General features: G+C 48.0%; 1 protein-coding gene across 2 annotated transcripts in view; it reads right to left on the reverse strand.

Annotated features, from left to right (window-relative positions):
• Window positions 1–297: 297 nt before the first annotated feature.
• The window catches only part of mfap3l (microfibril associated protein 3 like), a 35,436-nt gene continuing 22,262 nt past the window's right edge, over window positions 298–13,471 (reverse strand). For both annotated transcript variants that reach the window (XM_080189756.1, XM_080189757.1), the window contains exon 3: window positions 298–1,220. In XM_080189756.1, the coding sequence (XP_080045882.1) occupies window positions 343–1,220 (878 nt within the window). In that variant the 3' untranslated portion in view covers window positions 298–342. The remainder of the gene's footprint in view (window positions 1,221–13,471) is intronic.

Genomic DNA, 13,471 nt, shown 5'->3' on the forward strand with positions numbered 1-13,471 from the left:
TGGAGTGGGGGGGGGGGTTTACTCGGTGTTTAAGTTGGGGGGGGGGGGTGGAAAAAAAGCTTTTGAGTTGGTGTCCTTCCCCCCCCGCCCCCCCCTCCCACGTTGAACACGTTAGTCACCTCCTCGGCATGACATTAGTGATAACCCAGAGCGATCACAATTTAAAACAAAATTCATGCATTTTTACACTTCCTCCTATTCTGCAACGATCCTCTTCTGGTTAAGGCTTTTTATTGTTGAGGTGGCATCACGCGGTAACCACACCCCCCCCCCCCACCCCCACCACCCACCCCCCCCCAAGGTCAAAGGGCATTGGGGAGGGCCACCGGGGTTTCGTGCCACTCACACGTGGCTCTCGTAAATAACCCGGGAGGTTCTCCCAGTCAAGGCTGCCGCGGCACGGTCGGCCTTCTCAGTCCCCGCCGGCACAGCCGCGCTGGCCTCCCCCGCGGTCACCGGCCCGCCTTCGCCCGCCGCCCCCGCCGCCGCCTCCTGCTCGGGCGGGTGCTCGGCGGCCCGCGGGCACCGGCTCTCCAGGCTCTCCTCGCTGCTCAGGGGGTGCACCGACACCTGGATGGCTATGTGCTGGGGCTGCTCGTGCAAGGACGACTCGTCGGAGTCGCCCGCCGAGGAGTTGGTGCGCTTCAAGGAGTTGGGTATGGAGTACACCTCGTCGCGGGGCTCCTGGTTCGCCGGCCCGGCCCCCACGTAGATGTGGCTCGGCTCCTCCATGCCCACCACCTCCATCATCTCCTCCACAAACATCTTGCAGTTCATGATGAGGGGCGGGAGGGGGACGCTTCTGGCCAGCTCCTCGATGTACCGGGCGAACTCCATCGTCTTGAACTGGGTGACCTTGGCCAGCTCCAGCGTCTTGGCCGAGGTGATGATGGGGATGCGCTTGGCGATCTCGAAGGCCTTCTGCAGCTTCTCCGCCCCCTCCGTCCTGAAGAACTCATTGATGGCTTTCTCCGTCTTCTTGAGGTGGCTGCTCATCATGCAGAGCCGGGTGATGTTGAGGACCATTACGATGGTAAAGGCAACAAGGCAAACTATCATGTAGTACACCCCCATATCCCCCGAGGTGAAGATGACTCGGAGAGTCACCGTGTAATTGACACTGCCGTGTAGGTTTGAGGCAACACATGTATACTTGCCTCGGTCACCAAACGAAACCGTGGTGATGTTTAACAGTCCACTGTCCGAAATCCAACTATGTTCTGGTGGAACAATAGAGAAAAACCTTTTTTAAAATCAATCAAGCAGGAAAACAATTATCAAAAAAAAACGCTACCTCAAACCACTCTTTAAGGTTTCTTTTCCCAATAATCTCTCCCCTCCCAAACGTTTGTCATTTCTACAAGGGTAGATGAAGCGGTAATGTCACTACTCTCAGAGTCCTACGGGGCATGAGGAGGTCATTCGGCCCATCAAGTCTGCACCGACCACAATCCCACCCAAACCCTATCCCCACAACCTCAGGCATTTACCCTAGTTAGTCCCCGGGGATATCAAGGGGCAATTTAGCACAGCCATTTCACCCAACCCGCACATCTTTGGGCTGTGGGAGGAAACCGGAGCACCCGGAGGAAACCCACGCAGACACGGGGAAGATGTGCAAACTCCACACAGACAGTGACCCGAGCCGGGAATCGAACCCGGGTCCTTGGCACTGTGAGGCAGCAGTGCTAAACACCGTGCTGCCCCAACTAGCAGACCAGACATCCAGGCGAATGCTACAGGTAAATGGGTTCGAATCCTATCAAGTTAGCTGGTGGAATATATATTCAATTAATAAAACCTAGGGGAATTCGTGAAACTTAATTATTGATTGTTGTAAAAACCCATCTGGTTCACTAATGTCCTTCAGGGAAGGAAATCTGCCATCTTTCCTGGTCTGGCCTACATGTGACTCCAGATCCACAGCAATGTGGTTGACTCCCAAGAGAATTAAGGGGTGTGTGATGCCCATATCCCACAAAAGATTTTTTAAAAATTTGTTGCTCAACTCAAAGCCCCTATTTGGAGTATTGGTAGTCCAATTTACAGGTATGTTCAAATCCTCTTGAGATTTGGAGTCTGCCAGCTTTGTGCCATCTGCAAAGCATCATCTGGGGTGGCATGGTGGCACAGCGATTAACACTACTGCCTCACAGTGGCAGGGACCCGGGTTCAATTCTCGGCTTGGGTCACTGTCTGTGCAGAGTGTGCACATTCTCCCCATGTCTGTGTGGGCTTCCTCCGGGTGCTCCGGCTTTCTCCCACAGTCTGAGAGACGTGGTGGTTAGATGCATCGGCCATGCTAAATTCTCCTTCAGTGTACCCAAATAGGTGCTGGAGTGTAGCGACTAGGGGATTTTCACAGTAACTTCATTGCAGCGTTAACGTAAGCTTACTTGTGACACTAATAAATAAACTATAACTTTAAAACTTTAAAGAAGCTTAAGTTAGCCACTGACATAGTGATTCCTGGCTGCAGATCATTTGTACCTTAAACAAAAGAGGCCTCGAAACAACCTGTGTCAGACCTCAGAGGCACGATCTTACTGACCATTCACGCCACGCTCCCACTGCAGTGAGGTCGGAGAGTTTGGAGCCCAACCAAATCTCCGTTCACTGCGGCAGGTTGGGAAAATCCGGCGGGAAAAGCCATAATATTCCGTCCCACATTCTCTCAAAACAAAAATCACTGCACCGTCACTCTTCATCAACCAATTGTGTCTCAGTTTTAAAATACACCCACCAATACAAGCGATCTTTATTTTCAGTTAACAATATTAAATCAAAAATTGCCTGGTGTCCAAGTACCTAAATTATAACAGCGCATTAGACTGAGTAGCAAGTTTGTCGTGACACCGCAGGACATAAAGCTTTGAAATAATTTTCAGTGTCCTTTAGTGTCAATTACTCTGGGGCACAGGTTTAAGGTGCGAGGGGCAAGGTGTAAAGGAGATAGACAAGGCAAGTTTGTTTTTTTTTACACAGAGGGTTGTAGGGTACCTGGAGCTCGCTGCTGGGGAAGGTAGTGGAAGCAGATACGGTAGTGAGTTTTAAGGGGCGTCTTGACAAATACATGAACAGGATGGGAATAGAGGGATATGGTTCCCGGAAGGGTAGGGATTGTAGTTCAGACAGGCAGCATGGGAGGTGCAGGCTTGGAGGGCCGAAGGGCCCGTTCCTCTGCTACAATTTTCTTTGTTCAAAGCTTGCCCCAAGTCCTGCAATGAATTACACCAAGATAGTGTACCGCTGTATCCTTCATTCGAAAGTTACAGTACACTGTTATACTTGGTAGTTATGATACTCAACAAGCAATCGTAACACACAGCAGTAGGTTACACAGCCCCTCAAGCCTTCTCTGTTGTTCAGTAAGGAGCACAGCTGCTCTTTGATCTCTACTTTTCTCCTTGATCCCCACTTTCCACAAGCCCCAGAGTTCATAAGTTCAAATATCCCACGTCAAGATGTAAAGTTAAGTTCAATGACCTGACCATCTCGCCAACTCACCACCTTCCAAACCCACAATCGCTACCATTGAGAAGGTTAAGGCAGCAGATACATGAGAACACCGCCACACTCTCCAAGTTACACTCCAAGCCGCACACACTATTCTGACTTGGAAAAATGTCGCCATCCCTTGCAGTTGCTGGATCAATATCCTCAAACTCCCACTCTGGGAGGGTGGCGGCACAATGGCACAGTGCTTACCACAGCTGCCTCACAGCTCCAGGAACTCAGGTTCAATTCCCGGCTTGGGTAACTATCTGTCAGCCAAGAATTTTCATTCTCCCTGTGTCTGCGCGTGTTTCCTCCGGGTGCTCTGGTTTCTTCCCACAGTCCAAAAAGTCGTGCTGGTTAGGTGCATTGGCCATGCTAAATTCTCCCTCAGTGTACCCGAACAAGCGCCGGAGTATGGCGACTAGGGTATTTTCACAGTAACTTCACTGCAGTGTTAATATAAGCCTACTTGCGGCACTAATGAATAAATGCTAACAGCACATAGTGGGTGTACCCACACCACGTGGACTCCAATGGTTCAAGAAGGCAGCATTGCAAGGGCAATTAGGAATGGGCACTAAATACTGGCCTAGGCAGCGATACCCACATCAGACAAATGAACTTTATAAAATCTAAACTGCTGGGTTATTACAAAAAATGTTGATGGTCTTGGGGAAGGTCCCTTCCATTTATAAAATGCTCTTTACATCCTGGTTACCACACAAAGCACCGTGCTTCATCACTTGTGTGTCTGTAATCACTGCGGCACTTAAGGAAGCATGGCAGTCAATTTGAGACTACTGAGATGTCACAAGCATCAATGCCAGAATGACCAGGTCATTGGAACACACTCTTGTCTTCTCTTTCCCTTTTAACCAGTGATGTGGGATCTTTTACATAAACCCACAGGGTCTCTCTCGGGTTAAAGTCTCAACCGAAAAGTAATAGGCCTGATCTCACAAAAAAAATTCTAAGTGCTGAATGAGATCATAAATGGGATGAAGTAGAAATGGTCGAGAGCTTCACATTTTTAAGTGTTCAGATCACCAACAACCTGTCTTGATTCCTCCATTCCATTATAGAACATTACAGCGCAGTACAGGCCCTTCGGCCCTCGACGTTGCGCTGACCAGTGGAACCAATCTAATGACCCTCTAACCTAAACTATTCCAATGTTATCCATTAAGGGTTATGGGGAGAGGGCGGGAAAGTGGAACTGAGCCACAACAGATCAGCCATGATCTTATTGAATGGCGGGGCAGGCTCGAAGGGCTAGATGGCCTACTCCTGCTCCTATTTCTTATGTTCTTATGTTCTTATTATAGTTAAGAACCAACACCTCTACTTTCTCAGGAAGCTAAGGAAATTTGGCATGTCAGCTACGAATCTCACCAACTTTTACAGATGCACCATAGAAACATTTTTTCTGGTTGTATCACAGCTTGGTATGGCTCCTGCTCTGCCCAAAACCACAAGGAACTACAAAAGGTTGTGAATGTAGCCAATCCATCACACAAACCAGCATCCCTTCCATTGATTCTGTCTACACTTCCTGCTGGCTTGACAAAGCAGCCAGCATAATGATGCACCTCACGCACACCAGACATTCTCTCTTCCATCCTCTTCCGTTGGGAAAAAGATACAAAAGTCTGAGGTCACGTACCAACCAACTCAAGAACAACTTCTTCCCTGCTGCCGTCAGACTTTTGAATGGACCTACCTCGCATTAAGTTGCTGTTTCTCTAGCTATGACTAACACTATATTCTGTACTGTCTTGTATTTTTCTCTATGAACGGTATGCTTTGTCTGTATGGCGCGAGAGAAACAATGCTTTTCACTGTATGCTAATACATATGACAATAATAAATCAAATCAAATCAAACAAACAGGAAACTTTCAGACCTATTTTTTGGGTGAATTTGAAAAGGCAATTGTGTGACTTTTTTTGGGAAGAAGTGCAATTCTCATCAGTTGGTGGCGGGAGGGTGGGGATTGGAAATGTAGAGCCTTAGCTCAACGGTGAAGCCGGCTGCAGTCTGCTCAGGGCACCATTACGCAGGCACCCCAATGGAGACCTCTAGCCAGCCACACACCACTCACCCCCCGCCCGAAACATGGACCACCCCGCACCCCCCCCAATCAGTAGCAGCAGTGTAAGCCCCCCTCATGGCAACATGGTTCGCTAGCACTAGGGTACCTGCACCCTCCCAATGCATCCCCCTCATGACCCCCTCCACATCCCATCCTGTATGCCCCCCCTTCTCCCCCATGCTGGTCTCTCCCATTCTGCCGATCAACCCAGCCCCCCGCCCCCACCAATCCTGCTAAGCATATCATTAATATGCAAATCAGCTTCACGTCCTTCTGGTAACCCTGCATGTGGGTGGAATACGGGCTCGAGCCAGATTGCTCATTCCACATGCAATTTTACCGGCTCACTGCACCAATCGACCGATGCAGTGAGCCGGTAAGATCACGCCCAATGTTTTGGGCAGTGCAGCATTCCTGTAGCCCGTACAATCCCTACAGTGCAGAAGGAGGCCATTTGGCCCATCGAGCCTGCACCGACCACAATCCCACCCAGGCCCGATTCTGTAACCCCACATATTTACCCTGCTAATCCCCCTGACACTAGGGTCAATTTAGCACGGCCAACCAACCTAACCCGCACATCTTTGGAGTGCGGGAGGAAACCGGAGCACCCGGAGGAAACCCACGCAGACACGGGGAGAATGTGCAAACTCCACACAGACATTGACCGGAGGCCGGAATTGAACCCGGGTCCCTGGCGCTGGTAGGCAACAGTGCTAACCACTGTGCCACCCTGCACTGAAGTGTCAGCCTAGAGTTTTTGCTCACAGCTCTGGAATAGGACTTGAACCCACAACCCTGTGACTCAAAGGCAATGCTAGCAATTGAGACAGATGTATCTGCTCCTATGCCAAGAGTTTCACTCTACTGCCAGTGTAGCCCACTTTCCAAAAATAATGCTTCCTGTAAACTAAGCTAATAACAATTCACAATGATGTTCACCAGACAGCCTAACACCTTCATTTGGTCACATTTATACAGACAAATTCAACTAATCCCTTGGACCATACAGCACTCTGGGTTCTATTTCTATTTCCTTATTGTTGGTTTGTTCTGTTTCCATTACAGCAGTACCTTATATTTATAGAACACCTTGGACTTACTAAAACACAGCAAAAAACATCGCAAGGCACATCACAGGAGCATAGTCAGATCAAAAACTAACACCAAACCAAAGGGGAGGCACTAAGACAGGTGGCCAGATGCTTGGTCAAAGAGACAGGTTCTAATCAATGTGTTACAGAGAGGGAGAGAGAGGTGGGGAGATGGAAAGGTATCTTGGTGTTTAGGGGCTAATGGCGAGGCAAAGAAAACAGGTGATGTGGATGAGGTCAAAGACTGCAGAGCATTGTAGGGGCTGGAGGAACAGGGAAGGTTGCAGGGACTGGAGGAGATTACAGAGATAGGGATGGTTGTAAAGGCTAGAGGAGATAGCAGAGATAGGGAGGGATGTACGGGATGGAGGGGGTCACAGAGATAGGGAGGTTGTATGGGCTGGGGGATGTCGCAGAGGTAGGGAGGGTTGTAGGGATGGGAGGAGATTATAGAAAGAGGGAGGGGTGAGGCCATGGAGGGATTTTTAAAGCTGAGATGCTTTCATTGTCATGTCGGTGGTTTGGAAATGGCCTTCCTTGGCACTGTTGGTAGACAATCTTAACGCAGGACACCAAGATCTCTGATATTTGCAGATCAGTTGGTGCAAATTAATGAGAATTCAATAATTAATGGATTGGATGGGAAGTAGTAAAGTTGCATTATTGTAACAACCTCAAAGCACTTTACAGCCAATTAAGTACTCCTGAATTATAGCTACCGTTCTAATCCAGGAATAATGGCAGTCGATTAGTACACAGGCTCTCACAAACTGCAATAAAATTAATGAACAGGTCACCTATTACAGTAATGGTCAATTGGGGGATGAATATTGAACAGGGCATCGGGGATGAACCTCTTTGTTCTTCCTGAATATATTGCCATAGGATCTTTTCCATTCACGTGGTAGGTTCTTGGTGGAAAGATCGTTCCTCTGTCAGTGCAGTAGTCCCCCAGCACTGCACTGGAGTGTCAGCCTAAACTCCGTACTCAAGACTACAGTGGGATTTGAACCCATAACGTACAGACTCGGAGGGAAGGCTAAGACCCAAATGTAGATGCATCCGTCTCTAAATGGGGTACTTGAGAAGTTCTGAGCAACTCAATAAAGTAGGAAGCAGTTGCAGATGCCACAAGGGTCTGCACAGTGGCATACTGGGGGGGGTGGTAGCACAGTGGAAGGGGGCAGGGGGGGTGGAGAAGCATGGTGTCACAGTGGTTAGCATCGCTGCCTCACAGCGCCAGGGACCCGGGTTCAATTCTGGCCTCAGGTCACTGTCTGTGTGGAGTTTGCTCATTCCCCCCGTGTTTGCCTGGGTTTTCTCCAGGTGCTCCGGTTTCCTCCCACAGTCCAAAGATGTGCCGCTTGGGATGATTGGCCACGCTAAATTGATCCTTAGTGTCAGGGGACTGGCAGGGTAAATGTGTGCGGTTGTGGGCTAGGACCTGGACGGGATTGTGGTCAGTGTAGACTCAATGGATCGAATGGCCTCTTTCTGCACTGGAGGGAGTCTACGATTCTAAGTCTGTGGAAAATGCACCATCTGGCCCTATTCAGTTACTGCCCCATCAGTTTATACTCGGTCATCTGTAAAGTGATGGAAGGAGTCACCAATAGCATTATCAAGTGACACTTACTCAGCAATAACCTGCTCACTGACGCTCAGTATGCGTTCTGGCAGGGCCACTCAGCTCCTGACCTCACTACAGATTTGGTCCAAAGATGGACAAAAGAGCTGAACTCAAGGGGTGAAGTCAGAGTGACTGTCCCTCATATCAAAGCAATGAGCAACTCACCTCCTGACGCCCAAAACTCTGTTCATCACCAACACAAGTCAGGAGCGTGATGGAATACTCTCCACTTGCCTGGATGGGTGCAGCTCCACCAACACTCAAGGAGCTCAACACCATCCAGGACAAAGCAGCCTGCTTCTCTCTGAAGGCTTCAAGACTGTCTACACTTATTATAGCAAGTATATTTATGGTTGCTAACTGTATTCAATGTGGCATTTAAATCTGTAAGGTGAATGTTGCTTGCTTAGAATGGAAACACTGATAAATTAGAAAATAAAGTTGTTTCCTTCTCATTTTTAAATATCGTTGAACTGTTAACAGTTAAGCTGCTTCATTTGTTAGAGTTATATTTAAACAGTATTAGTAAATAAAATTTGCTTTACTATAAAAGATCCCTAATTTGTCAATGGATTTATTCCTGGAGTGAAACAACCTATCCTCATACTAATGCCAAAATAGAAAGAGTGTTGGAGTCTAGTCTGGCGCCTTAATATACAGGATCTGGGCTTTCAATATGGCTTTTTCTTTATTCATCCATGGGACATGGGTGTTGCTGGCTGGCCAGCATTTATTGCCCATCCTGAGCTGCCCAATGGGCAGTTGCGAGTCAACCACATTGTGGTGTCTCAGGAGTCACACGTGGACCAGACCGGGTAAGGACAGTAGATTTCCTTCCCTAAAGGAAAATAGGTTTTTCCCGACAATTGATAATGGTTTCGTGGTCATGGATAGATTCTTAATTCCAGGTAATTTTATTGAATTCAAATTTCACCATCTACTGTGGTGGGATTCAAACTCGGGAGCCCAGAACATTAGCTGAGTTTCTGGATTAACAGTCTTCCAATAATACCCTTTTTTGTGGATGCTTCACCCTATTGCCATGAAGGTGGGATTGTGCTCAAGGCGATGTTAAGGTTCGGTCACCTCCAATTTCCCTTTATCCAGGATGAAACTGATTATGATTATCATTCCCATTGGCAGCATCAAGAGGACCTCAGAGTGAGAGCACTGGGCATCAATGTCCAACTGGATTGATTCCCCAAAGTGTCTGCACCACTGATGGATGATAGTGCCAGACATAAGGTAGTTGTAAAGAATATACACTGTATCCTAACAGGCTTCACATCCATATTCCTGCAAGGTTTTTGTGGTCATCTAAATGTAAGAGCCACAAGGGACTTTCCAGAAGTGTGGAATTACATCGGTGTTCTTGCAATCTTAAGGAAGGGAGAGCATCAGGAATTATTGACTCCATCACCAGTGAGAATCTGAAATTATTTCTGGTTGGAAATTATTTCTGAATCTTATTTCTGGTCCTACCTGCAACCCACCAAATCTCGGTTTCCCCTACCCCCGTGGCCCATCGGTCAAGTTTGGTCCCATTGGCTGGGAAATCTGAGTCCCACGTCGCTCCTGCGGTGGATATACGTGAGATCAGGCTTTCTTGTGGACTTTAGTATTTCATTTTCAATGGTAGTTAAAATAGGTTCTAACAGAAGAAAAAGCGATAGGTAGGCAGGCGTGCGTTTATATAGTGCCTTTCATGACCTCAGACCATCTCAAAGCTTCACAGAGCAGAAACAGGCCATTCGGCCCATCCCATAAGCACTGTCTCTCCAAATGAGCATCATGGCTCAGTGCCATTCTCTCGCCTATTTCCCGTACCTCTGCTCACTGCTTCTATTCAATTCATGATCTACTGCCCTCTTGAATGCCTCGATTGAACCTTCACCCACTGCACTTCCAGGCACAGTATTCCAGACCCCAGCAACGTATGCTTCTTTTGCAAATCACCTTCAATCTGGACCTGCTCATTCTTCACCCTGAAAGGATTTTATCAGAAAAATGGCAGTTCATCCACATGACGTGGAGATGCCGGCGTTGGATTGGGGTAAACACAGTAAGGAGATTTACAACACCAGGTTTCAAGTCCAACCGATTGGATCGGTTGGACTTAAACCTGGTGTTGTCAGACTTCTTACTGAGTTCATCCACGCACAGCGAGGCCCCACAAACAACAAAACGATAAAGATCAGATCATCTGTAGTTTTGGGAAAGGTAACAGAGAGTGAGACAGCGTGAGAGAGCGCGAGAGAGCGCAGGCATGGACACGTGAGAGACAGCGCAAGAGTGAGAGAGCGAGCAAAAGAGAGAGCGAGCGAGCAAAAGAGCGAGCGAGCAAAAGAGAGAAAGAGCGAGCGAGCAAAAGAGAGAAAGAGCGAGCGAGCAAAAGAGAGAAAGAGCGAGCGAGCAAAAGAGAGAAAGAGAAATAGAGAGAGCAAAAGAGAGAAAGAGAAATAGAGAGAGCAAAAGAGAGGTGGAGAAAGAAAGAGAGCAAAAGAAAGATAGAGAAAGAGAGCGAGCAAGTGAGACCGAGAGCAAAAGGGCATGAGAGCCAACAGTTCAGCGTTCCCTCAGCACTGCAGTGGTGCCTCTGACTGATTTTGTGCTCTCTGGTTAGCTCACAGTTGTAATAGACAACGTTCTGACTCAGAGGCAGAGAGCTGACACCTGTACTTTAATGGTGTCATTAAATTTACTCCATACCCATTTACAGTTCCATATTGATGATAGTTATTTTTCCTCATACATCAAACCTGCAGCTTCGAAATATGTCAGGTCATCTGAAATGATACATTTGCTTCAATGTTTTGAATTTGATTTGCCTCTTTAACAAGCAGTTTCATCTCTTGTGGTTTTGTGTCACAGCCCATGTTCTTTGTGATAAAATTAGCAATCTGCGCACACCCACCATCATCGGGAAAGAGAAATTATTTTCAGATGGAAGCCCTTCACCTGCTCAAAACATTAACCCATCGTTTATCTTTTTTGGGGAACGGAAGATCCAGGAAACCTAGACTGTCTCTTTAATTTCTCTGATTTCAGATCAGCCGCGTCTCAGTGTCTGGCTCTCTCTACCCTGTGTCAGTTGGTTGCCCCCATTCCAAACGGAGGGTCTCTGCCGGCATCCCTGGTGCAGTGCTGAAGGAGCCCCGCACTGTCACAGGTGCAGCCGTGAGAGGTTAGACTGAGCACCATGCAAAAGATCCTGAGGCACTGGCTGGAATTCTACCGCTCTGCCCACCACGGGAATCGGAGCAGACGATGGGAGGAACATGGAAAGGTCCGTTGGCCTCGGGCGGGATTTTATGGTTTTGGGGATGAACAAGGCCATAAAATCCCACCCCACTGTTTCAAAGGAGGGCAGTGAACCCCACAGCCCTGCCCGATATTTGTCCCTCAAGTGGCCAAAATCAAAGATTACTTTGTCATTATCACGTTTGCTCGTGGACCTTTGCTACACACAAGACAGTACAATGCCTGCAGTGCGGGAGGAGGCTATCGGCCCATCGAGTCTGCACCGACTCTCTGACAGAGCATCTTACCCAAGCCCATTCTGCACCCCCGCCAACCCCAACCCTATCCCATAACCCCAAACATTTAGCATGGCTAATCGCCTTAACCTATACATCTTGGAACACCAAGGGGCAACTGAGCATGGCCAATACACCTAAACTGCACATCAAGGTAGCACAGTGATTAACATTGTAGCCTCACAGCACCAGGGACCCAGGTTCAATTCCAGCATTGGGTCACTGTCTGTGTGGAGTTTGTACATTCTTCCCATGTCTGTGTGGGTTTCCTCCAGGCGCTCCAGTTTCCTCCCACAGTCTGAAAGATGTACTGATTAGGTACATCGGCCGTGCTAAATTCTCCCTCAGTGTACCTGAACAAGCGCCAGAGTGTGGCGACTAGGGAAATTTCACAGTAACTTCATTGCGCTGTTAACGTAAGCCTACTCGTGACAGTAATAATTACACTTAAACTTATCTTTGGAGTGTGGGAGGAAACCGGAGCAGCCAGAGGAAACCCACGCAGACACAGGGAGAACATGCAAATTCCACACAGTCGCTCAAGGCGGAATCGAACCCGGGCCCATGGCGCTGTGAGGCAGCGGTGCTAACCACCGTGCCACCGTTTTTCCAAATAATTTAATAATCGCACTAAGGGGATACTTCAGCCCATTCCTTAGCTCCACTCTCTATTTGCTCTAGGTCCTGCTGCAATCGGCTTTCGCGTTTCCAGCAATCAGTGACTAACAATGTTTAACTGGCTCTAAAGTACATTGAATTAGGAGCAGGAATAGCCAGTGGGCCCCTTTAGTCTGCTCCTGCGTTCAATAAGGTCATGGCTCATCTCAACTCCACGTGCTGCCAATCTCCAATAACCTTCCATTCCTTTGTTAGTCAAGAATTTATCCGTCTCTTCCTTGAAAATATTTATTGACCCTGTAAGGGCGACACAGCAGAGTAAGGGTCACCTGGCTTGGGGAACTAATGGGAACTCAAGAGTGAAACTCTCTTGGGCAGAAAACAAGTAGGAAGTTCGGTGTAGCCATGAGGCCGCTGTTTTCTTATTAATAAATGCTCTTTTTGTTAACAAATGAAGCACGTGAAAATGTACTATTACACTCTGCCTCCACTGCTGTCTGGGGAACAGAGTTCCAAACATTCAAGACCCTCAGAGAAAATAACTGTTCTCCTCTCTGCCTTAACTAGGTGACCCCTTATTTTTAAAACTAGAACTAGGAGGCGCAGTTTAAGTTTGTTTATTAGCAAGTCACAAGTAAGCTTACATTAACACTGCAATGAAGTTACTGTGAATATCCCCTAGCCGTCACACTCCGGCGCCTGTTCAGGTACACTGAGGGAGAACTTTTTAGCATGGCTGTTGCACCAAACCAGCACATTTTTCAGACTATGGGAGGAAACCCGCGCAGACACGGGAAGGACGTGCACCCTCTGAATAGTCATTGACCCAAGCCAGGTATCAAACCCACTCCCTGGTACCGAGAGGCAGCTGTGCTAACCACTGTGCCCGCTCTTCCGCAAAGGAGAACGTCCATTCAGCATCCTTAGGATCTTGTACATTTCAACAAGATCACTTCTCATTCTTCCAAACTCCAAAGGATACAGGCCTAACCTGTCCAACCTT

Source organism: Carcharhinus amblyrhynchos, chromosome 5 (genome assembly GCF_965287045.1).
Source record: "Carcharhinus amblyrhynchos chromosome 5, sCarAmb.v2.hapA, whole genome shotgun sequence".
NCBI lineage: Eukaryota > Metazoa > Chordata > Chondrichthyes > Carcharhiniformes > Carcharhinidae > Carcharhinus > Carcharhinus amblyrhynchos.